The 26,431-nt window shown below is 35.0% G+C and overlaps 1 protein-coding gene across 21 annotated transcripts in view; it reads right to left on the bottom strand.

Annotated features, from left to right (window-relative positions):
• The window catches only part of DOCK9 (dedicator of cytokinesis 9), a 110,721-nt gene that overhangs the window by 48,149 nt on the left and 36,141 nt on the right, over positions 1 to 26,431 (bottom strand). For 13 of the 21 annotated variants that reach the window (XM_015633498.3, XM_015633570.3, XM_015633539.3 and 10 more), the window contains exons 2-13: positions 25,899 to 26,015; positions 18,211 to 18,300; positions 16,409 to 16,491; positions 15,273 to 15,342; positions 11,186 to 11,281; positions 10,432 to 10,566; positions 6,699 to 6,873; positions 5,380 to 5,447; positions 1,457 to 1,531; positions 1,232 to 1,372; positions 664 to 864; positions 411 to 533 (exon numbers count right to left, since the gene is read on the bottom strand). In XM_015633498.3, the coding sequence (XP_015488984.1) occupies positions 411 to 533; positions 664 to 864; positions 1,232 to 1,372; positions 1,457 to 1,531; positions 5,380 to 5,447; positions 6,699 to 6,873; positions 10,432 to 10,566; positions 11,186 to 11,281; positions 15,273 to 15,342; positions 16,409 to 16,491; positions 18,211 to 18,300; positions 25,899 to 26,015 (1,374 nt within the window). Of the gene's footprint in view, positions 1 to 410; positions 534 to 663; positions 865 to 1,231; positions 1,373 to 1,456; positions 1,532 to 5,379; positions 5,448 to 6,698; positions 6,874 to 10,431; positions 10,567 to 11,185; positions 11,282 to 15,272; positions 15,361 to 16,408; positions 16,492 to 18,210; positions 18,301 to 25,898; positions 26,016 to 26,431 lie in introns of all 21 variants that reach the window. The other 8 variants (XM_015633473.3, XM_015633550.3, XM_015633433.3 and 5 more) reach the window with 2 other exon arrangements.

Here is a 26,431-nt window from a genome sequence, read left to right as displayed (position 1 = left end):
ATTGTCACCAAAAGGTGAGACAAAGAAAATGTCAACTATGTTACACTAAGTAAGATGCATTAACTAAGAGAGACATACAGTTATGATCTTATTTAATATTTCACTGTTCCACAATTTTCAACTCAGCTTTCACACAAGTCCAATATTCTTTTGTCAAAACTGTTTACACTAAAGATATTCCAAAAAGTACATTATCACAATTATAAAAAGTGAAATAAATGTTTCTGATAAAATGTTCCTTTATCTATAATGTAATAAGTTACAAGAAATAACTACAACTTACTAAATCAAATTATCCAGGTACATGACTTTACTATAGAAGAACTAAGATTATGATTTCTAGTTATTAATTTTAAATCAATCTGCTTTGCCTCAGCATTTTTTTCACACCACAGAAGAAAAAAACATACCTTTGATGAATCTGAACTTTTCATATATGGTTCAGCACAATGTGTAATGCTTCCCTGTAATACCTTTTCTATTCTAGCCACAAGGAAAATGTCAGTATGAGGACATGTGACTGAGAATATTCCCTAGAAATGAAACGAGAGATAAATATAGAAGGAAAATGCACATTTTATATCACATAATAGAAAGCAAATAAAATCATGTAGGAAACTTGTATCCAAAATCCTACTGGTACTTCAGGTTCCTAGCTCTTACCTGCTTTGGATATTGCAAGACAGCTTCATTAATGTCCTGAATTCTGTGTATGCTGTCACCACTGCCATTCATCATTTGTTGAGATGCACTGGACAGCATGTGCCTTACTGAGGCGTGGTTCAAATCAACATGGAAATCTGCTGAAATCTTCCTGTTGTTTTTAATATCAAATAGTGATAGTGTGACAAAGAAAGGTTCTACCTAGACATTATTAAAAAAAAAAAAAAAAAGGATCAAGTGTCAGTGCTGGCATCTAGATCACTGTAAAAATGCACATAAAAAAAGATAAGTAATATTTTCATGAACACACATGGCCATCACCCTAGGTATTATTGACAACATGTAAAAGACAATAAAAGAAAAATGTCTTTCTTCACCATCCAACAAAAACATTAGCAACTATGTTACTGTTTGTAGGATTTAGGCCTTCATTTTGATTTAAAAGAGTAAAAATCCCCATAATATAAATTTCTCAATCACAGTAAGGAATCCTTGTCATTAAGGACAGTGCCAAACAAACATTAGGACATGTATTTCCGATTTAAATAGAAAGTAATTAATTATTTACATTTGTTGTTGGTCCTTCTTCATTTTCTGCAACGCAGCTTTGCAAATTAAAAGATAAATCATTACACCTCACAAGAATTTTTTTTCCAAATTTCTCTTCAAATGGCTTCACTTCTGGTTCAATACTGGAAAAGTCAAGTTTCTTTAAAAAGAGAAAAGAAAAATTAAGGTCAGTTTGCTTTCATCTCAACATAAAATACCCCGGTTTCCTTGTAAGAAGTCTAACCTGTGCATCTGGATCCAGGGCAAAAAGTTTAACTCTGCTTTCAGTTTTCAGCTTGATTTCTGCTTCTCTGGTACTCTGTTCAAAATAAGAAAAGAAGTCTTGATATCACACTATTAAAGTGGGCTTTAATTTCATGCCTTTTTCTGTGATGTTCAAAGCTCCACACATCTTTGATTCATGCATTCATTTCTCCCTCACTCAGCTCTGTACCTCCTTAGTATACATTCATCCAACATGTCTAAGCACAAAGTGAGAGCCTCTTTTCCTAATGCTTTTTTTCCAGCCCTAGAAGTATAAAACCTTACATCAGCAACATATAGCCTTCCAAGCTTATGGAAAGTACACTTCAGTATAACTTATGTATCTGCCTCCTTAAATAATAACTTTCATAATCCTAATTTATTCAAATAAAAACACACAGTATGATTGCAGGTTAAAGCTCAGAGCTATCCTGAGACCGTAAGACTGCTCAGGAAAAAAAGAGATCACCTAAATTAAGAAACACCATCATAGCTCGCTTTCTTTTTTCTTTTTCTTGGTTGCTTTTTCTTTTTTAACTTTTCTTGAGCCCTGCTGCCAAAGAAGTGGTTTTCCTGTGGGTAGCTGGAGAAAACCCAAGAACTTCCAAAAGATAAATCTCTCACATTTAAAAGTTACTTTGCAGAGTTTATTGTACACTGCCTGGGATTTGTGGATACCTATCTATTAACAGTAAAACAAAAGTGGAACGAAATAGAATGTGAAAACTGATGGTATACATAGGCTACCTTTGAAAAACGTATTATTTAAGGAGCATTCTATGATTTTTCAAGTCACAGAGCATGACAAATGACCAGATCCATGTACCAAAATTACCCATGCAGGAGAAATGCCATTCTTAAAGTAGCAGCTGGCTAAACAAGGATACAAAATATTACATTACAGGCAGGTGTTTCTTTTTGGATCAGTCTGTATAGGTTAAAAGAAGTTATAAACCCAAAATGCTCATCACTGACCATGAGCAGGAAGTGATCTACTGTCTACATCTGTTTTGCTGGAGACTTAAACAACTTCTACTATGTCTCAAGAGAAACAAAAAAAAAAAAAAACACAACAAAAGAACAATCTCTAAGGGCTCATAACCCTATTTTCAGGTTCATAACAGGAATTAAAAAATAATTTGGCTTAAAGGACATATTACAGAAGAGAAATTTCTGAGGTGCTATTTTGAATATAAATGCTCCAATGGTTTTAATTTACTTTGCTTTGTTAACTTTAACACAAAGAGAAGAAAAGAGGAGAGTTGCTATGAAAGAGACGACCCAGATATTCAATACCAGCAGAGTACTGGCAAAATTAGCTTCTACCAGTTGAACAATTGGAATAATTGAGAAACACAGGAAATATGAAAAAGTTTAAGGATGGCAAGAAAGTTGTGGGAATGTTTTGCAAAGGTCATATTTAGTGGCAAGAACTGAGGAGGAAGATAACCTAGCCATAGGAGCTAGACAGAAATAGCTTCAGCTAAAGCATCTTTAGATTCTTTAGTGTTTTGCGCATGAAGACCAGATGATCATATGCATTTTTGACTGACAGATCAGAGGCAATTGTCAAAACTCAAGAACTGAAATGCATGTTACCATGAACCCAGCCTATAGCACAGCAGTGGCTCTGCAATTTTATTTTCTCATCTGTAAAACTCAGACAATATTTTCCCACCTCAAGGTATTCTGAGACCAGTAACAGTTAATGAGGTGCTTGGGAACACTGATTATGACAGTCAAGCTATTTGAGAGGTCAAATTTATTTTTAGGTTAATAAATGCAACAAAAAACCAAACAATCCCAACCAACCACAAAAAAAAATCTACTACAAAACCCCTTCATTTACTCTTGGTAGTTGACTTACAGATAAAGGAAAGACAGACTGGGACAGATGTGTGTGCATCTATGCACTGAAGTGCAAAATACCATCTTGCTTCGTTTATGTTCTAAACTAACAGCTATTGATAGAAAAATGAAAGCTTGGAGATGTATGTACTCACAAGGGTTAAACCCTCCCTAGGAAGTCTGGTTTTTCCCTACTGTCAGGTGCTCTACAATCACCCCTGAAGGAATTTCTCTCTCCTCCTAAGGATATGAGGTCAGCTATTGTGAAATTTTCCTTCTAGAACCAACAAAAATAATAGAGCAGCTATAAAATCTTCTAAAAGAAAGCCCAATGCCTTGCAAGGCTTCCACTGGGGAAAAAAGAACCAAATCCAAACAACAGCTGAAAAGACAAGGAAGAAAGAATAAAAGGACAAAAAAAATTCCTCCAAACAAACACCATTTATATAAAGAAATCAAGTTAAGACTCAAAGAGTAATGTAAATGGGCAGAGTTTGCCCTGTAATTTTCCTCAGGAAAAAGAAGGCTAGGAAAATACATTAGAGCTAATTATTTTGAAAGGCAGTGTTTAGTAAAAGTGAATTAGAAGGGGAAATTTATAAAAAATATTTTGAAGGAAACAGAAAAGTAAATGGGTTATAACAATAGAATAAATAATAAAACATGTCAGTGCTTAAAGAGCTGAGCAAAAATAATATTCTAAAAAATAATGAGCTATAAGAGCTGCATGCTTCTGATCCAAAAGTTATGGAAACAGGAAGTGGCAACTGTAGTACTAAAACTATATGCAGGTGCTGCAGCCCTGAAGTCCCCTCTGGAAGGAAAATGGACCATAAGCACTATAATAACTGACTGTGAAGAAAAATGTTCCACACAATAAGAGCATCTAATTTCTTATTTATTTCTGAAACAAATTTTCATAGCCTCATGCAAATATGCTATTTGATGCTTACAGCCCTTCCAAGGAAGCCTTCATTATATGCACCCTAATCCCAATTAATTTCCAAGTACAGCCATAGCTGGAGCTAGACTATCACATGACAGATTTTTGTGTACATGTCCTCAATTGATTTCAAAGCAGTAACAGAAAGGATTAAGTCAGCCATCTAATTTGGGTGCTAAATGCTTGTTAATGTGTTCTGGCTGGATCCTTTGGTATGTTGGCTACTATAGTAGATAGAATTCGGTTTGCTTATTCTCAGTTCATAAACTGCACTACCTTCAGGAGGAGTTACTAGGTCAGACAGATCCTCAGAAAAGGGAGAGCATTCCAGAGAATGGTCAAAGAGAAAAGTTTCAATATTCCAGACTGTACCACAGAGAAGAAAGAGTAAGGAAGTCACAAGAAGGAGTTTGGATTCTGAAGCCTCAACAAAAAAGGTCACCAGTTTCAGGTTTTGGGTGATTTAACAGAAGTTTCTCCCTTACAAAACTCACAAATTTAACTGCAACACATAACTCACAGATTTAACTGAAATAAAGTCTGCAAATGGCCTGAGGAAGAGTTACTGTTATTTTCTATTTGGTTCCATTGTATTACATGCTTGTTTCTATCACACTTCTCTAAGAACAAAATTGAAAAGCAAGAACCATGGCAACACAGGAAGCATCCATGGACCTGCCAGTTCATTATAAACACAAACATCTTAAAATACATTCACTTCATCACTGCTACTAAGCTGGTTTTTAAGTCTAAAAATAAAAATAAAACTTGACTTCAGTATAACCAGATTTCTATAGAAACACTTTAACACTTACCTGAATGCAATAAACCAACACAAAATATAATGATTTAATAAAATAATAAGACATGCTGCATTTAAACAGCGTATTAAGATTTCTATAGGGAACTTGAAGACAGTATCGTCTCCTTCCAAAAGCAGAAAATAATGAAACTCAATAACCACACCTATTCACAAAAGAGCTTCTAAGCTTTCCATGCATCACAAACTGACTGGAAGCTTCAATCCAATGCCTTACCTCTACTGAAAGTTCATGTGGCTAACTTATGTTTAGTACTTTATATCCCAAGTTGACATTTACAATATATATTACCTTGGCAATTTCAGGATAGTAGTTATCAAAACTACTTGATGAGCTTTCCAGTTTGCTTTGTTCATCATCTGAAATTATAAAACCTCATTTTAAAATAAGTATAAAAATTCCAAAGTGCTCGCAAAACTCCATAGCAAAAGAATTTAATCGTTTTTATTCTCCTACCCCCTCAAAAATGACAACTGCATCATTTTGATGCAGTGATTTCTTGAAAGATACAACCAGTTTCAAAAATCATGAAAGCAGCAGTTATTTCTAATCTTACCAGAAGACATCTTTAATTTTAATTTTGATATCTGCATATTTGATATTTGATATTGTATGGGGCAATCAGTGCACAAACTTACATTACTCCTTCCACAATGCATTGTAACTTGATTTCAAAACAAGTTCCCTCTGTTCATTAGGTTCCCAGCTCTACTCACCAACAGTTACTGGATTTACAAAGCAGCCATTCAGTTAGCTATAAACATCTTGCAGTGTTAAGGTCAACTAAGGACCACAGACTGAAATGTCTTTCCCAGAGTTAGATGCTTCTCCTTTTCAGATTTGCTTTTGCTGCAAACATCACATTAAATTCTGACAGTCTTTGAAGACTGTGATATCTCATTTTAAACTCTAAGGATCCCTTTTGGTACTTTGTACTATCTATAAAAAAACAACTTTCTAGAATAACTCCCAGGTTCTTCTGGATATGCATACAGTTGGTTTCACACCAGTTTTGCTCCCCATCCACCCTCAAGAGGAAAAGTGAATGAGAGGACATCTACACTATCCTTTTATCACTGAAATACTGGTGACATACATTGCATTCCTTACAGATACTTGCCTTACCTATTCTTAAAGGGCTCTAACAGGATTCTACACCCAAGCAGTCTATTTCAGTACTTACAGGAAATATTTCTGGTCAAAGGAATTGCATTTAAATTTAAGCCCCACAATGTAACCATGATTTCTACCTACAGTGACCACAGAAAAGATTATTTCAGCAGGATTTTACACATTTCAAAACAAGTCCATCGTAACTTTGTTTTCTCCCTTAAACTGCCTCAGTCCTGATTTTACAGTGTGGGTTCTACTTTTCTAGATTTAAAACAGTTACATAATTATTTTCTGGACATTAAATCAATACAGAACAGTACTGTTTTAATGCCCAGAAGGTCAAAATGCTCATCAGTTGAAGTGGATAGTAAAAAGGCCTGTAATTTTTATGACCAAGGAAAACAAAAAAAATTTAGCCACATTAAAGCCTTTCTTTCCAAAATGCATGTAAGAAGACACGGTCACATAACATTAGCCTTGCTAGAATTCCTGCTTACCTTCGTGGCACTCGCCATTTCTTTTTTCTTGCATTGCAGCCTCAAAGTTAAGCTGAAGGATTTTGTTCAGAGTGTTTATCCACTCTTCCATTTCAAGTTCACTGTCTGCAGCTAAAAGGAAACTACTCTTGTCTTGCATCTTGAGCTCAAATGCGAAACGTCTGACTTTATTGTTCTATAAGAAAATAAAAGACCTGTGTAGCACTTCACATACTGTCTAACCACCATCAAAGGAAGTTATACATCTTTCAGATATTCTATACAAAAATACAGTTTGATATTTTGAAAAAATGCATCATAATGACACTTTCTGCTCTCTGACATTTGACCTTTTGAAGTTATTTGTAGCACTGCAACAAGTGCAAGTAGGAAAGAGAACAGCCTGTCTTCCAGTTTCCAATAATCATTCTGCTTGCAATCATTTTATAAAAGCCCAAATAGCAATTCTTTATGTACTCAGATCACCTAGGAATGAAGCCAACTAAGGTCTACTGAAAAAAAAAAAAAAAAGGAAATCAAAAGTCCATATTATATTTGAGTGACAACTGTTTGCAGACTGGGATTTTATACTAGAGGTAAAATTATATCCAACATCAACCCCAAATGCCTCGATATTGTCAGTCATATAGATATACATGAAGCTCTTTTTTCCTCAACCATTTTTGTCATCCTTCTCTGCAGAATTTAAATCAGGGTTTCAAATGCTACTTAGCCTGACTCATATTTCTGGGAAAGAATTCAGAAGTCTTAAATGAAAATTCTGTATTATCATCAATTTAGTTTTCCAAATTGATAATGCACTAGATAAACATTAAAATAAACAGTAAGACAGACTTAATGGTTGGGAGATTTTTTGTTTAAGTTAAATTAAATGCCAAATTACATATTAGTTTCACTGTATCTCAGATTCTTCAATTAACAGACTAACTACTTGTTGACAAAACAGTCAGCATTCTACCAAAGTTGAGTTTCTGTCAAGTTTACAAACAAAAGTGTGAACTTCAGACCTAAGGCAATCTTACTAGTTGAAATTAATTCTGAAATAAATGAAAAATCCTGAGAAAAGTAACCTCTCTGTTTCACAGTATAAAACCTTGACACAGGCAGTAGCTTTCACAGATCTCAGCTTTCACAAAACACTGAATTTGAGCAACTATGCCTATACATATGGCTGGATGTGTGAGTAGATACACTGCATATATGATGTGCTCCACATCTCTGATCAGAAAGGTCTCTATAAATTTAGTATTAAAATAAAAACCCCAACAAAATGAAACCAAATTCACAAACACCAAACAGAATTCCAGGAATTCTGGTCTCTTTATTTAAGTTTGGGAAAAAAAGAAATCCACACAAACCAAAAACCCCAACCAAACAAAAGCCCCCTATTGCACAAATTCAGCATTCCTCTTAATACAAGTTCTGTCGAAGGAGCATATTCTGGTCTAACATCACCCTATAAGTGAAGTCAGTATTTTTCTCTCAGGCATCTACTGTCTTTGAAAAAATAAGTAAGCAAATGCACTGAATGAACTCAGACCAGAAAAGTGTTATATCAATGCAATAGGAACTAATCTCCCCTCACTAAAAAGACTGACTCTGAAACAAGAAGTTTCATTCTGAGACCAAAATCTTGTAAGCATAACTGCCTATGAAAAACCATTTCTATTAATTCCATGTCAAACTACGTTTAAGTAATTTGGCTGGGGTCCTTAGAAATCTTTTCCTTTGTTTTCCTCTTCTGTTAAATAGAAGTGCAAGTTCTACTGTGTACATACCACTTTTTCCCATATGAGTTTTCAAATACTAATTCAACACCAATAGTAAGTAACAGTAAAACAATAAGGTCACCCAGAAAGGATACAGAACATAATACAAGATAATTAAACTACAAGTCTGGAATAGGGACACTATGTATAATATTTGGTTGTTTAAATCAGCATTTATTTGGCCCCCACCAAAAATTCAAACGAAGAAAACAGTTACTTCCAAACCCCTTTATTCTAGCCACTGAATGACTACTTAGCTTCTTGGAAGTGAGCATTAACTGGTTTTGATTTTGCACCTGACGCTAATCCATAACTAGTCTCAAATTTTTACATGCAGTTTTGAAGACCAGGTGCCAGGATGAACACTGAGGGTACTGTACAATACAGTATAGCATTAGAGACACAGCCAACTATAAATTTCAAAGCATCCAAAGTACAGTTTTACTTAAAGATGACTGTATCAGCCCCACTTGCAAAAAAACAAAGGAACAGTAATACATTGTTTGTTTTGAAAAGCAAGCTTCTGGCAGAGTCTGAGGAAACTTGAGGTTAATTGGATTGAACTGACAGAATAGCAAGTATGGAACAGTATGAAAGTATGTATGAGGAAAAAGAGAGTTTCAGGTTTTAAATCCTAAAATGAAAGAACGGTTAGAGGTTAAAAGGTGCCTCTGGTCATCATTTCATCCAACACTCCCTCCTCAAGCACAGGATCATGGCCAGGAAGCTTTTGAGTATCTCCAAGGACAGAGACTCCACCACCTCCCTGGGAAACCTGTGCCAGTGCTCAGCCACCCTCACAGTGACAAACAGTTCCCTGATGTTCAGAGGTAACTCTTTGTGTTCCAGGTCGTGCTCGTTGCCTTCAGCCCTGTCACTGTCACTGGGCATCACTGAGCAGAGCCTGGCTCTGGACTCTTTGCACCCTCCCTGCAGGTATTTATATACATTGATGAGACTACAGCCATGTTTAGGAACCACTTTTATGCTTGTTGGCTTGTTTTAAAAACACAAATTAAATTAATTTCAATAGAGTTGGCCAGAATTGTATCTCTAAGGCAAAATAATTCCTGTAAAATTATATATAGAGCTTGCAACATGATAAAATGTAATACAGTTATAAGACTTTCATAGGAGTTACCTACTAAATGTGTATCCAAACAATTCTACAATATTTGGGGGGAAAAATCCTCTGTAAAGCTGCTTTATCTCTTTGTGTAAATCTTCAAACAAGTTTATACTACAAAAATATTATTTAAGCAATACATTTTTATTAAACTTTGCCTATTTCTGTACAAGTTAAAAAAAACCCTAAGACCCATGGGGTTTTTCCAGGTATGCTGTGCCTGTTACATGCTGAACAGTTACATGCTGTACTATAAATACATAGCACAATCACAAAGAAAAAAAGAAAAACAATCTTTTCTTTGGCACTTGCTGCTGACAAACATTTTACCAAAGCCCTTAACTTTTCAAAATAAAGAAAAGCACAGAAAAGTAACATTAGAAAGGTCAAACAAAAGCATCTGGAAAGGGTGTTTGAATTCGATACAATTCCTGCAACAGAAATCCCACACAGGAAGCTATGAAAAACATTACAGCTCATGCAAGCACAAAATCTAACTGAAATAAACTTCAATTTTATGCTGTCATTACTTTGCCAAGTTTGGGGTTCTTTGTGCATTTGTCTTAGAATTTGGTTTGCTAAATACTTGACATGAACTAGTAATTCCTGCTCTTTTCAGAAAGATTTCAAAAATTCAGTCTCCGGCCCTTTGAAATCTTGTTCAGTTGCTTTGGCAAGATATAGCCTATTTGTTCCTCTGCATAATAGGTACTTATCTACTTTCAACAACACTAATCTATATTTTAAATAAAAGTTCCCTAATCTATATTTTAAATAAAGTTTCCCTTGCTAATAAATAAAGAATTAATTGGAAAACAGGCAGAATAATTATAATTACCTGTACCACTCCCATGCATGAATCTAGAAATATTGATCCTTTAGGTTCTTTTGATATTTTTTCATCTTTGTAGAAATTGAGATTATAGGATCCATCACCAAGTTGGATTAAGTGGAAAAATCTTCTTTTAAATGACTAGTGAAAATAAAGGAGGGAAGAAGAACAGTGACAACACTAATATTAATTAGCTTCATATTATATACTCATAAGTGCTATTTACACAGTAGTTTATAGAAAAAATGCTTTTATTTATAGACAACATAATCAGTATCTGCAGAAAAGGAAACAGAAACCATGAATGAAAAAAAAATAAATTAACTTATGATACCTGCAGCAGGATTTTACTATATCATCTGACAGTATTTTTGACCTATTGAAAACTGATTATATAATATACATAAGAGGCAAATTAAAAAATCATAATTTTATATAAAATACAAGAATACAAACAAATAATGCCTCCTTCCCCCCACATTACACAGTCCTTTTTCTACTAAAATCACACCAGGGTACAGTTATGGAAATTTAACTCCTCTCACATACTAGATTTTTCATGGCTTTTTTTTCTGATTTACATACAATAAAATGAAAGCAAGGTTTCAGATATATGAAGTACATGCAAACTTCCCTCTTTCTTTTCATACAAATTTTTTAGAACTAAACCATATACCACAAATTGACCTCTCCAAGGCACAGGGATATTTTATATCAGTGTTCAGTTATTTTGTCATATGTAAGATATTCTTAAACTTACTCTCATTGTTACACTGATTGCACTGTTCATGTTGCCTTTGTACAGCCATCCTTGTTTTGTTATTCCACCCTTCTGAGACCCAAGAGATGCTGCATCCTGGAGATGAAAAAAGGAATATAGGGAAAGGAAGAAAGAAAAAAAGAAGAAAAAAGAAAAGGTAAATTTTTTTTACGCATCACAGCCCACGTAGTATTTATCAATAATTTCAGAAGTCATTTTAGAAGCTGGAATAACTATGTTTATAACATCATGATAATAATGTACCATGAGTCCCTGCTGAAATGCTATAGCTTTTCCATTATTTTATTTAAAGACCTGGGATGAGATTGACCTCATCTAACTTTTAATATGTAACCTGGCCACTTCTACAGGCTTTATCTACAGCCACCAGGATGATCCAGCCTATAGCTAAATGTCAATCAAGACAAATCCCAATGAAACAGGGGAATGAACAGTCAAAACTTAAAACATTTCCTTACATTTACCTTGGAACCTTTTCCACAGAGTGTAAGAATTTTTACCAATTTCTATTGCCAAAAAGAACAATGCCAACACATGCTTATCCAAAACTTCAGTGGAGATTTATCAAATCATTTAGTTTTACATAAAGTACTTCAAAGACATTTCTTAAGAATTTAAAGATAATTAATTCTTGAATTGGATCTGCCCTTTTACAGATCAGAATCAAAGCTTTGCAGAGAGAACAAGACTGAACTTGGCAGCAACAGCAAGTTCACAAACAGCAGATCCAATACAAGCATCACACATCACACCCACTGCATGTACACCACATCCATCTGCCAGTGCAGAGAACTGAATGACTGCATCAAAAACCTTAGGATGTTAACAACTACCAAAAAGCAGCACTCTGCTATCAAAACAGATCAAAAAGACAGATTTTTAACTGCCACACAATAAATATTAAATCACCAGTTCCAAGTAATCTTTTAGAGTACTATGAAGCTGACATTACCATGGTTTCCAGTTGATGTAGCCCATTTTGAAATAAAACTGTTAATGAATTAGACATGTAGGAGGATTTTCATCCATCTAGAGGAGAAATACTCCTGGTAATTTTTACTGAAACATTCAGAATTAGCTGAGCATCCAGCTGAAAACAAGAATCACAAAACATCCTTGAGGTACCTCAAGTACTTTTCTAATTCCTTTTCTTGGCTGTTAAGAAAACATGCAACAAAAACTGGTTATGTAAGGGGGAGAGAGTCACTAGTTCAACAACTGAACATTAAACCAAATCTTGGAATAATATGAATTTGTTTCTGGAACTGAATCAAGGAACATTCTGTAAAAAGTTACTAGGTAATTTATTTACAGCTTATTCAGTCTGTCTAGCTTGCATTCTCATAAGCACACGAACATGTGAACTTCAAAAAACTGTGAACAGAAGGCAAAAGATGCATCAATCTGACATTTTAAAATTTAGAGTCAGCTTGGTATTACTGAAGTTAGGGCCAATAAGGATGACATGGTCATCAGCTATCAGAGCATCTGATATAATGGCCCAAAGGCATAGACCAGAAATACTCAGTAAATTTTCATCTGTCCTAAAGAGTTTCACTGTCCAAGCAACACAGCCACCTTTTTTTTCATATTTTCAAGTCATTAGCCTCCACTGCTGTTCTATTACCCAGATAATTACTTTTCTTGTACAAGAATAAAGACACAAACACAACTTAAAACACTGGGTTTCCAAATCTGACTCTATATGACTCCTCACCTCCCCTGGCATGAGTTATCCCTAAGGAAAGGGTTGATTTAAATCACCTTTACAAGTATAAAGTGATGAGTAGATGATGAGTTATAGCCAAAACTTGGCACAAAATGCTTTTCTGCAATTGCACAAAACATGTGCATACGATCATCTCACATGACTAAAATCCATTCATTACCCATTCATTACCTGTGTTAACAAAAATTAAGATTTAGCTCTATTAAGACTCCAGTTCCCAGTCTCTGAGGGACACAATTTCCCAACTCTGTTGAGCTGCATGCTGTTTTCTAGCAATAAAACTGAGCGTCATTTAGGCCTCTCTAGTTACACCATTTCTCTCTGTCAGCCAGAATTCCTGCCTACAGAGCCAAAAAGCTACTGAATCTTTCCAGCTGACCATCTGTTAATACAAAGGAACCCAGGATCCAGTTGTTAACACACAACTCTCACACTGAAAACATACTTCCTGTTTCCAACTGGTAAGGTAATTTCCTCACTTTTATCATTATTGCTGCACACTGTGCTGCACTTTTTAAAGTGATCTTTCCCATAAACTTGGCTCCAAAGTTTACTTCAACAGCAACTGTTTCAACAAAAACAATCCTGTATCTTGATCCCATACTGGATTGAAAAATTCCATTTGCAGACATCAACCTGATGGCCTGATAGCCCTGACAGAATTAGTTTTGGATAGGGTTAATTTTCCTTTTTATTAATGCATGATCAAACTAATCTTTCTCTGATTTTCCACCAATTTTTAATCACTTGTAGCTTTTTGTTTTCTATCTTAATAAATTAGTTTTCTTCAAACACAAACAAAAGCAAAACAAAATGACCAAACAACTTTCAATCTGAGGTTTGCATCTGTACTTTTTGGCACAGATGAGGAAGAAACACCTCTTGCATTAAGTCTTCCCTTGATGAAAGAATTTATTGTCCCCCCCTACCCTATTGTCCCAGTAACTTCCCTTTTCCTCCTAGCATGTATCTTTCTTGTGTTTATTTTTCAAGTTCCTCAAAGAGCAGCAGACCTCTCCTTCAGTGATTGTACTTCTGAAAGAGATACCCTGTTCCTGCCTGTTCTTACAGGACCCAGGCAATCGTCTCTACTTACACTTCCTAGTACAACATATACTACCTGCTAATAGCCAAATTATAATTTTTCAGTGCTTAACTGACTCCACTCATAATGTATTTCCTGGTAAAAATTATATATCCATTTAATTTTTTAGTGTTTAACTCAGTTTTCTAAAACACTTCTGTTGTCAGAAATATTATCACAGTAAATAATTCCAAGTCTTTTAAATGTCATAATAGTTATAATAAATGTTTTAATAGTAATCATAATTATTCCTACCCTACAAATAGGAAGTTTTGGATACAGATGTATGAAGTTATTTGTCCAAATTTCACAGGGCAGATTAATAGCAGTGCTGGGTAAATGTCAGCCTGGGACACTCTGACTGGGAATGTGTCTACTCAGATTAATTCCTCAAACAACTTCTTCATATTTAATCCTTTCATTTCATATGCAGCAGTTCTGAGTACCAGGAATTTAGAAGCAAAGTAATTGCCATGAGGTAAAAACCACAAAAAAGAAAAATTACTTTATTTTAATTCTTGTTTGACATGTAAGAGTTTAAGTACCTGTAAGAAAAAGTAACAGGGGCATTTAAAAATGTGTTTTGAAACAGGGTGTGGTAAAAAAAAAATAAAACATGAAAACAACAGGCAGCTGTTGAAAAAAGTCTTTGGCATTTGAAAAAGCCTTGAAAATTGCTTGATGCTACACATCTCTTCTTTCCCTAAGTCACTGACACAAGAGAAAATATCTTGGAGTTTTGTTCAATTTTTTATGCTTTTGTTTGTATGATAGCTCTCCAAGTCTTATCCTATACTCAAATTTGTGATGAACTGATTTTGGCTCACACTGTATGCTACACTGTCATGTAGCATGCTGAAGTGTGTGTGCTGTTGTTGTGCTGGAACAGATTCACCTATGATTTTACTTAATTCCATGATTAAACTGCAGGAAACACTTCTCTCTGGAAACCTGTCTACATAGACAGAGTATAAAACAGATTTTATGACAGCCGAAGGATTATATGTCACCAAGTACTAAAGCTTTGATTTTATTATCTGTCAAAACTTTTTCTAACTCAACTGACAGACCTCAGAGAAGAAGGTTATTTGAAAGGAGACAGGTAAAATAACTAATTTGTTTCCCAATAAGGTGGTTCAAGCTAATCTCTGTTTTCACGTACAGACATCAACAATTAACCAAACTCACAACCTCTAGATACCCAACATTCTTTAATGAAAACAAAAGAAAGTAAGGAATTGCTATTATCTCACCTCATCTTTATCTGCTTCTTCATCCACTTCGTATAAATGAACAGGAAGCTTGTCTGGCTTTGTGCCTTTACTACAAAAGAAAAAGTTTCTGAAGTACCAGGAATTTTGTGATTAGTTATATATTTTATTGGTGCAAAAATTAAGATGTTCTTTTCCTTCCAAAGAGGAAAAAGCACAGGAATAACTAAGTAAAAACATGTATTTTTCATTAATTCTATATCTTAGAAAGCAATTTTTCTCACTTGTACATCTGGCCACCACTTCACTTTTGTTCTGCTTGTCACTGTGCTACTGTGTAATTGAAGAGAACAAATGCCTTCTCATTCACTGCATTCCTAATATCTTATGAGTAAGAATTCATACCTGCAACCACTGGCTCCTTGCAGGACAATGCATTTTTTTTAATTCCTATTGTGGTTTCTGTTCAGGACAAGTGAAAACCAGGTACTGACTTGTACAGAACCTGTGAGTAGATCAGAACTCTCCACAAGGTAAGGTAACTATTTCTTAGCCAATAGATGCAAGAGAGCAATTAGGAAAGACATAGGTCCTTCCAGAGTTGGGGTATTCAGAGCATTTCTCTCAGACATTCTGAATTAAGGGTCTAATCTCTATACTCTTCCCAGAAAACTTTGAAAAACTGGAAAAACATTTCTCTAGCAGATGGTTTAGAAAGCTTGTAACAGATGTCAGTTAGGCTTTGAGTCATCCTGTGAAAACCTGCTCTAACCATCTCAGTTAGGTTCTATTCCCCAAGCTCCTAAAGGGAGTTCCAAAAGCTGCCTTTGAAAACAGGATATTACCATTTTAGCTCCATCTAAACATCAGCCTGTTTTAGTTATCATACTTAAATTCACACTGTCAGTGATATAACTGCCTGCTAATAAGGCAGTGTTATTACAGTACCCTCCCAGAAAATGGTTTAACATGGTATTATGCATTCAAGTTCATCAATTCCATCCAACAAGTCTTTATCATCTCTACTGACCATTAAACATGGATATAGCATATTTCAGTTTACACATATTAACATACTTCTCTAATAAATAAGTCTATATTAAATGCAAAGTTCCTCCACAATTTCAATTAATCATACCACTAAATAAATAAACTAAGTAACTAAATAACATACTTACTTTGGAAGCTGTCGAAACTCTCCTGAGTAATCTTCATATCTATAGTTAACAATATGCCAGTCTGAATTGTAGGTTTTGATACACTGTTTAAATGAAAACCAAGTATCAACATTAACTGCAAGAAAATTAAAGGTATTCAATGGACACAGCACAAGAAAACCTCTTAAGATATGTCTGTTTATGAACTATTATGGTTACATATCTCTGAAAATGCTGTACATTTCCTATCTTTTGCAATGGTCTAATGCAATATAACTTTCTGGAATAAGTTATATGTTTCAATGCAATGTTATCATCTGTTAGACATCTATTTAATAAAACCAGAAAATGGTGAATGCACTCAGCATCTGGATTAACCACCTTCAGTCGTCCAAAAAGTTAAACCAGCATTTTGCCACAGCTGAAAACGTGGCCAAGCCTTTAGAAATCTCAGCTGAAGCTGAAAACATGACTGAGCCCTTAGACAATTCAGCACAAAAACACATACCTTATTAAAACAGAATATTCAATTGTGCACATACTGATACAGAAAGCCAAAACCATCTTTTCCTTGAATTTATACTTCCAGTGCAATTAAATTAATACTAAAATTGAAACTGTATGCTTGCAGTGGTTGAAAAGCAATTATGTCATTAAGTTCTGATCTAGATCACAGGAAATACCATTTTACTCCACCCATATTGTTACAACATAAAAGTACTGATTTATCTTGGCTTTGAACAAAGTAACATAAAACTGACAGAATCTGTTGACAGAAACCATTCCATGCAAAATTTTATGTTACACAATAAACCTACTTATACACAAACACAGCATCCAATAAATTGTAAATATTTTCTTTATATTTCAAAACATGAGTTTAATACTTGCCAAGCAATTGTTTCAGCAGAAACTCATTAAACTTCATGAATTACCTCTAACAGTCCTCCCTCCTCTTGTCTATCCTCTTCAAACTTATCTCAGAAATGTTTAGGCTAGGTATTAAGGGTATGTATCAGTGTGGATAAATCACTTTGATGTAGATTCAGCTATCTGGAGCTCCTCCAGTCTTACTGGAGTTACAACAGACATTTACTTGTTTCAGATGTTAAAATATCGCTTAAATTGTATCAGTAGAAAACCAGTAGATAATATCAAAAAAAAGGAAAAACAATTGAACCTTTAATTCTTAAAGGCTTCAACAGGACAATAAATGCAGAGCAATCTCACAAAAGCAAAGCAATGCCAACATAAGCAAACAGTTCTGAGAAACTTCAGGGTTGAGGATGTTTCTTCTACATATAGCCCACAAGTTGAAATGTCATAATGAATTTTGGCCTCCACAAGTGTTGCAGTTCTGGATACCTCTGTTCCAGCAATCTGTAAAAGATTACTATGAACAAAGTAAGAATGGCTGGTGTGAGACACTTTATCAGAAAAACCAAGTCACAATGATTCATTCCAGATATACTAGTGGATCCAATATTATGTATTGAAATCACCCACGTTCATCTGGAAAAGCGAAAAGCATAATGAGGGTGGGGGAGAACCATCTGCAGAAGCCAATGAGGCAAACAAAATAATTAAAAGCTATCCTGTAAAACTTCTTTTCCAGCTACCAATGGAAAAAATACTGGGTTTTAATACTGGGTTTTCCTGGAAATTTTGCCTCGAAATAATTGACAAGTAAGTGGCAAGAAATATTTAATTCTTTTTCCAGGGCTTATTTTTCTGTTTGTTTTAAATGGTAAAGGAAGGAGAAGAAAAACAAGTCAGGTATAATATTGTTATTACACACAATCACATGCAACTTCAGTTATTACCTCAGTTACAAACAAGCTCTGAGCCTCTTTCTCTGCATTTTCAGGAACCGTTGAACGAATGTATCGACTCTGCCGCTGCAATAATGCTGTCTGATAAACAACAAAAGCAATTAATGAAACTTGCAATTAAAGGGAAGATGACACATTATGGCCACACTCAGTTACACTACTATAATGAAGAAAAGCTCAGCAGAAAACATTCTATGAATATGATGTTTCAGAATAGCCATTTGCTTCCATTCAAGTAACATGTTCCTTTTTTCACAATAAGGGCAAGACTGGAATCAGTGAGAAATAGATGCCATAGGACAGTTTACCACCATACTGTCAATATGTGGAAGAAAATACTAGAAAATACTAGAAAAATATAATTCCACCATGACAACATAACTCCAATATTTTGAAGACATTAAGGCAGTGTTATTACTACACATATAAACTATTATTCCAGGAAGGTAAGAAAACCACACCAAAATGAAAGAGTAATTTAACTGCAGAACAAGTGACAAAAAGTAAGACTAGCACTAAACTTCAGGTTTAGAGAGAAAGTGTGGATCACTGAAGTATATATGCACTTCAGCCTACCAAGTCAGGACTTATTCCTATCTTATGCCAGAACTCAGAGAGGCACAGGAAGGCTGCCAGAGAGCAGAAAATCTCTATGTAACCATGAAATTCTGTTTCTCAGATCTGTGCTGAAGTAAGCCTTTAGATACTTTACATTTGTAAAGTGAAAAAAGATGAAAACTTAGCAAAATCTCCTGGACCACAAATGAAAACAAGCACACAGCAATATAACTTGTTTTTACAGTATATGGAAAAGAATCTCATTGCTTAGGTCATCAAAGGTGAACGAGAGTTTACACAGCCAGGGCCTGGAAGGGGGTTGTGGTCCCTCACCTGTTAGTTACACTCTACACATCCAGGGAGGATCAGATAAAAATGTGACAAGAGAAAGCTCCACATGTAATGTTGAAAAACAAAGGACATGTAAATAAATTACCTTATCTCTGTTAAGAGTTTGATCCATAAGGTGATTGATTATCTTAGTCATTACCTAAGCCTCACTCCATTAACTGGGGAAGGTATTTAAGTAAGAATATTCAATTAGAGTAAAGATTGAAAGGGGGAAAAAATAAATCCCATAGTCATGGAGAACTCATTCATCTAGTCCAGAGCACAAAAAGTGACAATACTCCTTGGGTGGGAGAGATGGGGAGGTATTAAAAACAAATACCACAAACCCCAAAATATTTCATGGGACCAATAAACCCTGCAAACCACAGTTAAAAAACAAAACCAAAAACAAACAAACAAAAAAACTGCAGGAAGATACACATTTATATGCTAACAGCTTTAAAAATGAAGCTTTCTTAACTAGAAATATCTTCAAACCATATTAAGTATTTGTTCTCGCAAGCTATGAAAATAATAAAAACTTCTATTAAGAGTAGTAACCTACCTTAAGAGCAGAATTTCTAGATACTATTCCAATGAAATAGTCTGATATTTGATGAGAAACTATTTATACTTTATATAATAAATAAATATTATATGCAGAATTTATATACATTCTATAAGCATACAGTTATACTGTACTTTCCAAAAAAAAAAAAAAAAATACTATTTCAAGAAAAAACAGAGACTAAGGTGGCTTCTTATGAGATGCTTTTCATGGGAAATCCACAAACTCATTGATCAAATTTTAATACTGGAGCATAATTTGGTAAACAGAATTTGCTGAACATACTTTTAAAATGTCTGCTGCTGTTACCCTCCTACGTAACTATCAATACAATAGTAAGGGCTTTTTTCTAGTTGTTCACACATAACAAGATTTTTATCTTAGTACTGTATCAATATCAGTGACAAAACGGAAAAACCTGACTTGTCAATTTTGTTCATATTAGTAATTGCCTTAATGCATCCATCTCCTCCTCAGTACATCCAGCAGCTGCAGTAGTGCATCAAAGAGCCAGGAAATGCAATGAGTGAGATACTGTAATTTAGACAAAATTCCTAAAAATAATTACTTAAGCAGCACCACTATATTTTAAAAGCAAGCATGCATATAAATACACCTTATATTCCAAAAGAAAGGAAGGATTATCTTCTCAGCAAACTGTCCTCACAACTACATTGGCTGAACTGTTCTGTAGAAATGAAACTCTGGGTTTGAGTGATCATTTGATTTATGGCAGCATCAGGAACTACAAAGTGTTCGTCTCATGCTCTCAAAGAAAATTAAAAAATCCTTTTGATGACTCTGCTGCCAAAACCAAGGAACGCCACTTGTAACATGAGCCAGGACTCACACACATTTACTGAGGCACACAGTTAACAGACTCTTACTGACACAACTTTCTGACTGAGTCCCAGGGCTTTAGGATATGTTGAGGTCTCAGAATAGGCCACAGCAGCAAGAACATTTCACCAAGTCAACCAAGGAGTACTCGCTACCCGAAACCTGGTGGAATATGGATAGTGAACCTGTCCACAAGAGTGCAGACTGCAATGGATATTCTTTCTGTCACAAGGTTGTATTTCCCAGTGAGACTGTTACCACAGAGGCTCATGCTCCAGATGTAGAGACAGAAATTTTTCTAAAAGACTCAGTGGAAAAGATGGCAAGCTGTGAAATCCTACCCTTAAAACAACCATGTGTCAGAAGTGACTTCACCTTTGCATGGGAAGTGTTAGATCCTTTGTATGGGAAGTGTCAGAACCTACATTATGAAGTTATTTCCAAACTAAATCAATTTATAATAGCTGGCTAAAGACTTAAGGAAAAACACAAAATAGATTTCAAAGAGAAAAAGTAATAGAGAAATTATTTTCAAATTTCAAAAATTCAAAATTAGTTATTTGACTAGTTTAATTTATGGTTTCTAAAATGAGGCTTTTACTTTTTATAGGGAATTTTTTTTGCTTTTCATATACCAAAGATGTGCCGGCTCATAGAATGACCTGGATTTAGTTTTACTTCTGCAAAGCTGGCATAATATCTATTTTCAGAAGTACTTAACTCGCATTAAATAAAAGCTAAGAGCTTTAAGTGAAAGTGTGTTAAACCCATATGGCTCAAACCCAAAAATAACAAAGGTGAAATGATGCCTAAGCTAAGCACAAAACTGCCTTCAAAATAACACTGCAATAACTTTGCAAAGACAAATTTAATATGGGTAGGAAAGCACCCACATTTTATTTGCTACAAGCAAATTTAGCCTGGATTTGCATTATTTGACAAGACAAAGGGGAATGGATCCAAACTCAAAGAAAGCAGGTATAGATGAGATATTAGTAAAAAGTTCTTTACTGTGAGGGTGGTGAGGTACTGGAAGCTGTGGGTGCTCCATCCCTGGAGATGTTCAAGGCCAGGTTGGATGAGGCTCTGAGGAAGCTGGTCTAGTGGAAGGTGTTCCTGCCCATGGCAGGGGGTTAGAAAAAGATGGCTCTATAATTTCCTTTAAAAACTGAGATAGTACTCAAAATTTAGGTATTTTGAAAGAAAAGAAAAAAAAAGGTATTTAGGTAAAGGGTGACTTACTGCCACACAGTAGCACTGCTTTGGATTAAGGTTTCTTTAAATAATTTACCTACTGTGCTGTTAACATCAACATCACAAATTTTGCAGTCATTGAGCATGAACCTTTAACGTGATCACTGCCACAATGAAGATGGCCTGTTTTAAACTCATGCTATTTAGTTATGAAGCCATTTCATTATCGAGCAAATTACTGAAATTCAGGCGAGAAATTTACAAGCCGTGAAGAGGCACAAACTTGGATACAAGAGTATCCAATGGATATAGTCATTCATTCACTGCTACAGAGGAGATGGCTCTTCGCACTAAGAGGCTAGAAGAGGGATAGCCTTGAAAAATTGGCAGCATTGCAACTGAGAGTAGCAAGAACATTAACAGAGATATTCCAATGGGTGGCAGAAAAGTGGTTCTATCATCATAATTAACAAACACATTGTATAGGCACCACAATGAAAAAGAGGACAAAAATGCAGCTAAAAAGGAACAGACTATACAAAGCATGAAGAAATTTAGACATCCCACTTACTAAGAATGAAAGCAAACTCAGTGATGCCAACATCAAACATGTCTCCCCCTATAAATGTGTTGAGAACAGGGTAGGGAGTAACCTGATAAGTGAATTCAGTGCAGAAAACTCAGAGCTTGAGCTTGTGAAAAGCAGCTGAAGCAATCTTCAAGTGGTAAATTAAAAAAGACCCAAGATATGGAAACGAAGTTGCTGATTAAGAGCTCTTCTGGTAACTACAGAAAAGCAAATCTTGCTATTATTTAGATATAATAGCATGAAGGGAAAAAAAAAACCTTGAAAGAAAAAAATTACAAGCCTATTTTTTTGGATTTGAAGCTCTGCACAAAGCTGAACAGAAATCATATTCTTCTGAAAAGTAAATGAACTAACTGCTACCAAACCTACACAAAATGAGAGAAAACATGTTTCGTAACCTCAGCTAATCACGTTTGGGACAATGGCAAATGCAGTTAAGTGGAAATCTGGAAAGGTTCCTGTAGCCAGATAGCTGGCTGAAGAGCAATCCTTCAAACTTCATGAGTTTTCCAAGACTGGAGAATTTTTTTCTCCATCCTTGGTCAAATGTTTCTTTGGTAGTGATTTGAGCTTAGAGCTTCTTCTGACAGCATGTTTAGAGAACAGTCATACCAGAGCAGAAAGAATTATTTTTCCCCTTTGTGTTGTTTTTTTTCCCCTCTTTCCCTGACTAGACCATTTTCATCAGGAGGAAGAGGAGAGGAAAGCTATATGTGACCCAAAAAAAGGCAATTGCTGTGCTTTTTCATTTCTGATATGGACTAAAAATTAATATTGGTTCTCCTTTAATACTGCTTCTCACATCTAATAAATTAAACTTTGGTTTATCTAACTGCATTTCCTGACAAAGAAAAAATCCGAGTCAAGCACAAATATTTATTTCCAATTTCTCTCTAAATGATTTAAACTTTAACAGAAATTCAATGTTGGTATCAATGGTGCTTTTTTGAAAACATGCAGCTTCCTTAGTAATCGCCTAAAAATTCCAGAAGTGATATCTAGTACTGCAAGCTAAGCATTTTCTGTGCCATTTTAAGTGCTAAGTTTTAGGGCTATGCTGAACAAAATAGCCTTACTCTTAATGTCATTATAAATTAACACTGCCGGGCTTCCTTTCCAGGCAAAGTTTTTTTAGATTGTAATCAATTTAACCTAAGTGTGAGGAAGAACTTTGTAAAGATAAAAACTGAATGTTCTAAAAGGAAATCATTTGAACAGGTTTCTAGACAATGGTAGGCGTTTCCACCTATAAACAGTTCTAAGTGTGTTTACAGGTAGTTCTAAACGCTCTTGCTCAGTATTTTAAATTTTTCTTGAGGCGATGAGGCCAGTATCAAATATTTGAGCTATGGCTTACCCAAGAGCTGCTCAAACACTGAGTGACAGCCACAAGTTAAGAGGAACTAAAAAATACAGATGAAGCTGAATGGCAAACACGGAAAATGCACCTTAATTTTTTTTTTAATTATTCAAATGATACTGACTAGTGATTTCAAATCTGTAAATATGGGTATGGAAAACTGAACAGAGTTAAAAGGTTGAACTTTCAAATTAAAATAATAAGCACTTAAAGGTTTTCTGTTCTCTGACTTGGGAATATTTTCTTAATACACTGGATGACAGATTTAAATGCTTTGTGTTGCTGAAAACAAGTTAGATAGATCAAAGTAGTACAGAAGAGTCATGTGTACAACAAAAATATTTGTAATTAATTTGTGCCAGCAAGTCTTCCAAGGCAATAGAAGTTTGATAGTACCACTTGATACAAATTGTACAAACCAGTCTTCATGCAAATCACATATAAAATGAGACTGCCAAAACTGGGGGAACCCAGAAAATTTGTTCAAATATTACACTGATGAGGGATAAAGAAACAGAAAAATGGACTATATTCCAAAACTGTGACTACTTGAAGGAAATCTTCTGATGTAACAGACATTTTAATACCTGCCTTGATGAAATCTGACCACAGAATCCAAACAAAGGATGACAAAAGGCATTACGATTTATGACAAAATTCGGTTATCCCTTTTGAAGGGATAATTTTTTTTCTCAGAGACTGAGAACTATGGACTAGCTTCATTCATACAGGTCTGAGGGTAAGAATTGCAGGAGATGACTAGAAATAGCAGTTAAACACTTCAGGCATACCCCCAGGCTGCTCAAACAAAACACCTGAGGATATTCCTAATAGGTTTGTTTCTTCTCCACTGATAATTCAGAGCTGTTCACCGGAATGACCCTGGTAAGTGAACTAGTCAATCAGGTAAGAGCTCACTGAGTGGAATTAACCTGGATTCCTCTTGATCTGTGATTCTGAAGAGAAACGCTACAGAAGGGGATTTTGGTAGTGTAGCCTACTCATGTTTTTCAGTCTGGAAGCCAACATTGCTGTAGGGTATCATCCTACAGAGTGATTCTGTATTCGAAAACTTGTATCAGTACAACATCCTTTTCAAGACATCTTATTTCCATCCTATAAACTTCTACATGTGACTGTGAACACAAGCAAAAACTCCTCTCTAAATGACTGTAGTTTCCCAAAACTCAAATTTTTCAGCTCAGAGTGGGAAGGCTACAAGTAGAGTTATTCATGTCAGAAACAATGAAAAAGAAGCCCCCAGACTATATTAAAAAGGGAGTCCAGCTGCATTCAGGTAAACACTCTAATAGGCCAGAGAAAATTCATTACAAATTCAACATGTAATTTATAGGACATTATAGGACTGTAGAAATATACAAACTCATCATCAACTTTCACTACAGTAAATAAACTAAGCTTCAACTACTTGGCTGAACAAAATTAATTTACAGGCTGCTCAGGTGTCTGCATACTTTTCAAACAGACATTTTGACTGCAGGTATAGGCATGTGGACAAGAGACTTTCCTCACTATTTACTACAACTCCAGTCTCTAAGATGCTTTGTAATTATCCTAACTAGATCTACAAGAAGATTTATTTAAAAGGTGTCTGTAAATAAACTACTTATTTTGATAAACATCATCATTTAAAAAAATATAACAACATTATCACGAAGCTTGGTTAAGTCTGGCTTAATCAAGTCAGAAACTCTGCTATGCAAGGGATATTTTGCTAGAACAATTTTGACTGGGATGATGTAGGTAAGAGTAGCAGACTGCGTATGAACACGTTCATGTCCTTCACTATTAAGAAAGGGGGAAAAAAACCAGTTTCAGAATTAAAGAAAGCAGATGCTTTTTTTTAAACAGACATCATGTAATTTCCTTCATCAGAAAGGATGAGAATATCTACAAATGACTGATCATCTACTTCAAAAGGCAGTAAAATTGCTGAGTTGCAGAAGTAGATTTTATTATCTGGACAGATGAGGAAATTGTTCTATTTCTTCTGTACCCAAAAGAATAAATCAAGTAGGGTAATGGGACTCATGGCAAAGACTTTGTGGAGATTTTTTGAGCTCAAGAGAGGTAAGAAACAAAGAAATAGTAAGTTATCACCTCATGGCTTCTACTAGTAAAAACTTGTGGTAGGAAAAAAAAAAACAACAAAAAACAAAACAAACAACCCCAAACAAACAAAAAAGCCCCCACAACAAAAACAGGGTGGATTAAATTACCTGGAAGTCATCATAAGGGAACAGTAGCATCTCCCGCAGAGGATCATTCAAAATCTGTGTTTTCCTCTGAACTATGACATTTTCATAGTCTATTGGCTCTATAAGCTTTGGTTTTGCCTACAGGAAAAAAGGAGAAAACAAATTAATTTAGGTATATTGAGGGGAAAACTACAATTGTTAACTTATTTTAGAAGTTGCTCTTTAAAAGATTGGCAGAATTATATTGCATCTACATCAAAAACATATAGTATTCAAAATGCAGATTTTGTCATATTACACCATATGGGAAATGCAAGTTACAATTAGAGACAAGCATGCTGATTGCCTCAGAACCATTTCACAAAATCCAGTAAGCCAGAGCTTATTAGCATAATCACATATGTATTCTCACTGTTAAAAAATTATAAAAAATTACTAGTCTCTTATGTTGATAGCTGTCTTTGCTTGCTATAGCCCAGAAAGCTCTGATCTGGATTTAACAGGAATGAAAACAATCTTAGCCCAGAGATTGAGCTGTGTTTTAATTCAGCAGT

The sequence above is a fragment of the Parus major genome, chromosome 1 (genome assembly GCF_001522545.3).
Source record: "Parus major isolate Abel chromosome 1, Parus_major1.1, whole genome shotgun sequence".
Classification (NCBI taxonomy): domain Eukaryota; kingdom Metazoa; phylum Chordata; class Aves; order Passeriformes; family Paridae; genus Parus; species Parus major.
Note: the sequence above shows the minus strand (reverse complement) of the source record. Positions and strands in the feature narration are given on the sequence as shown.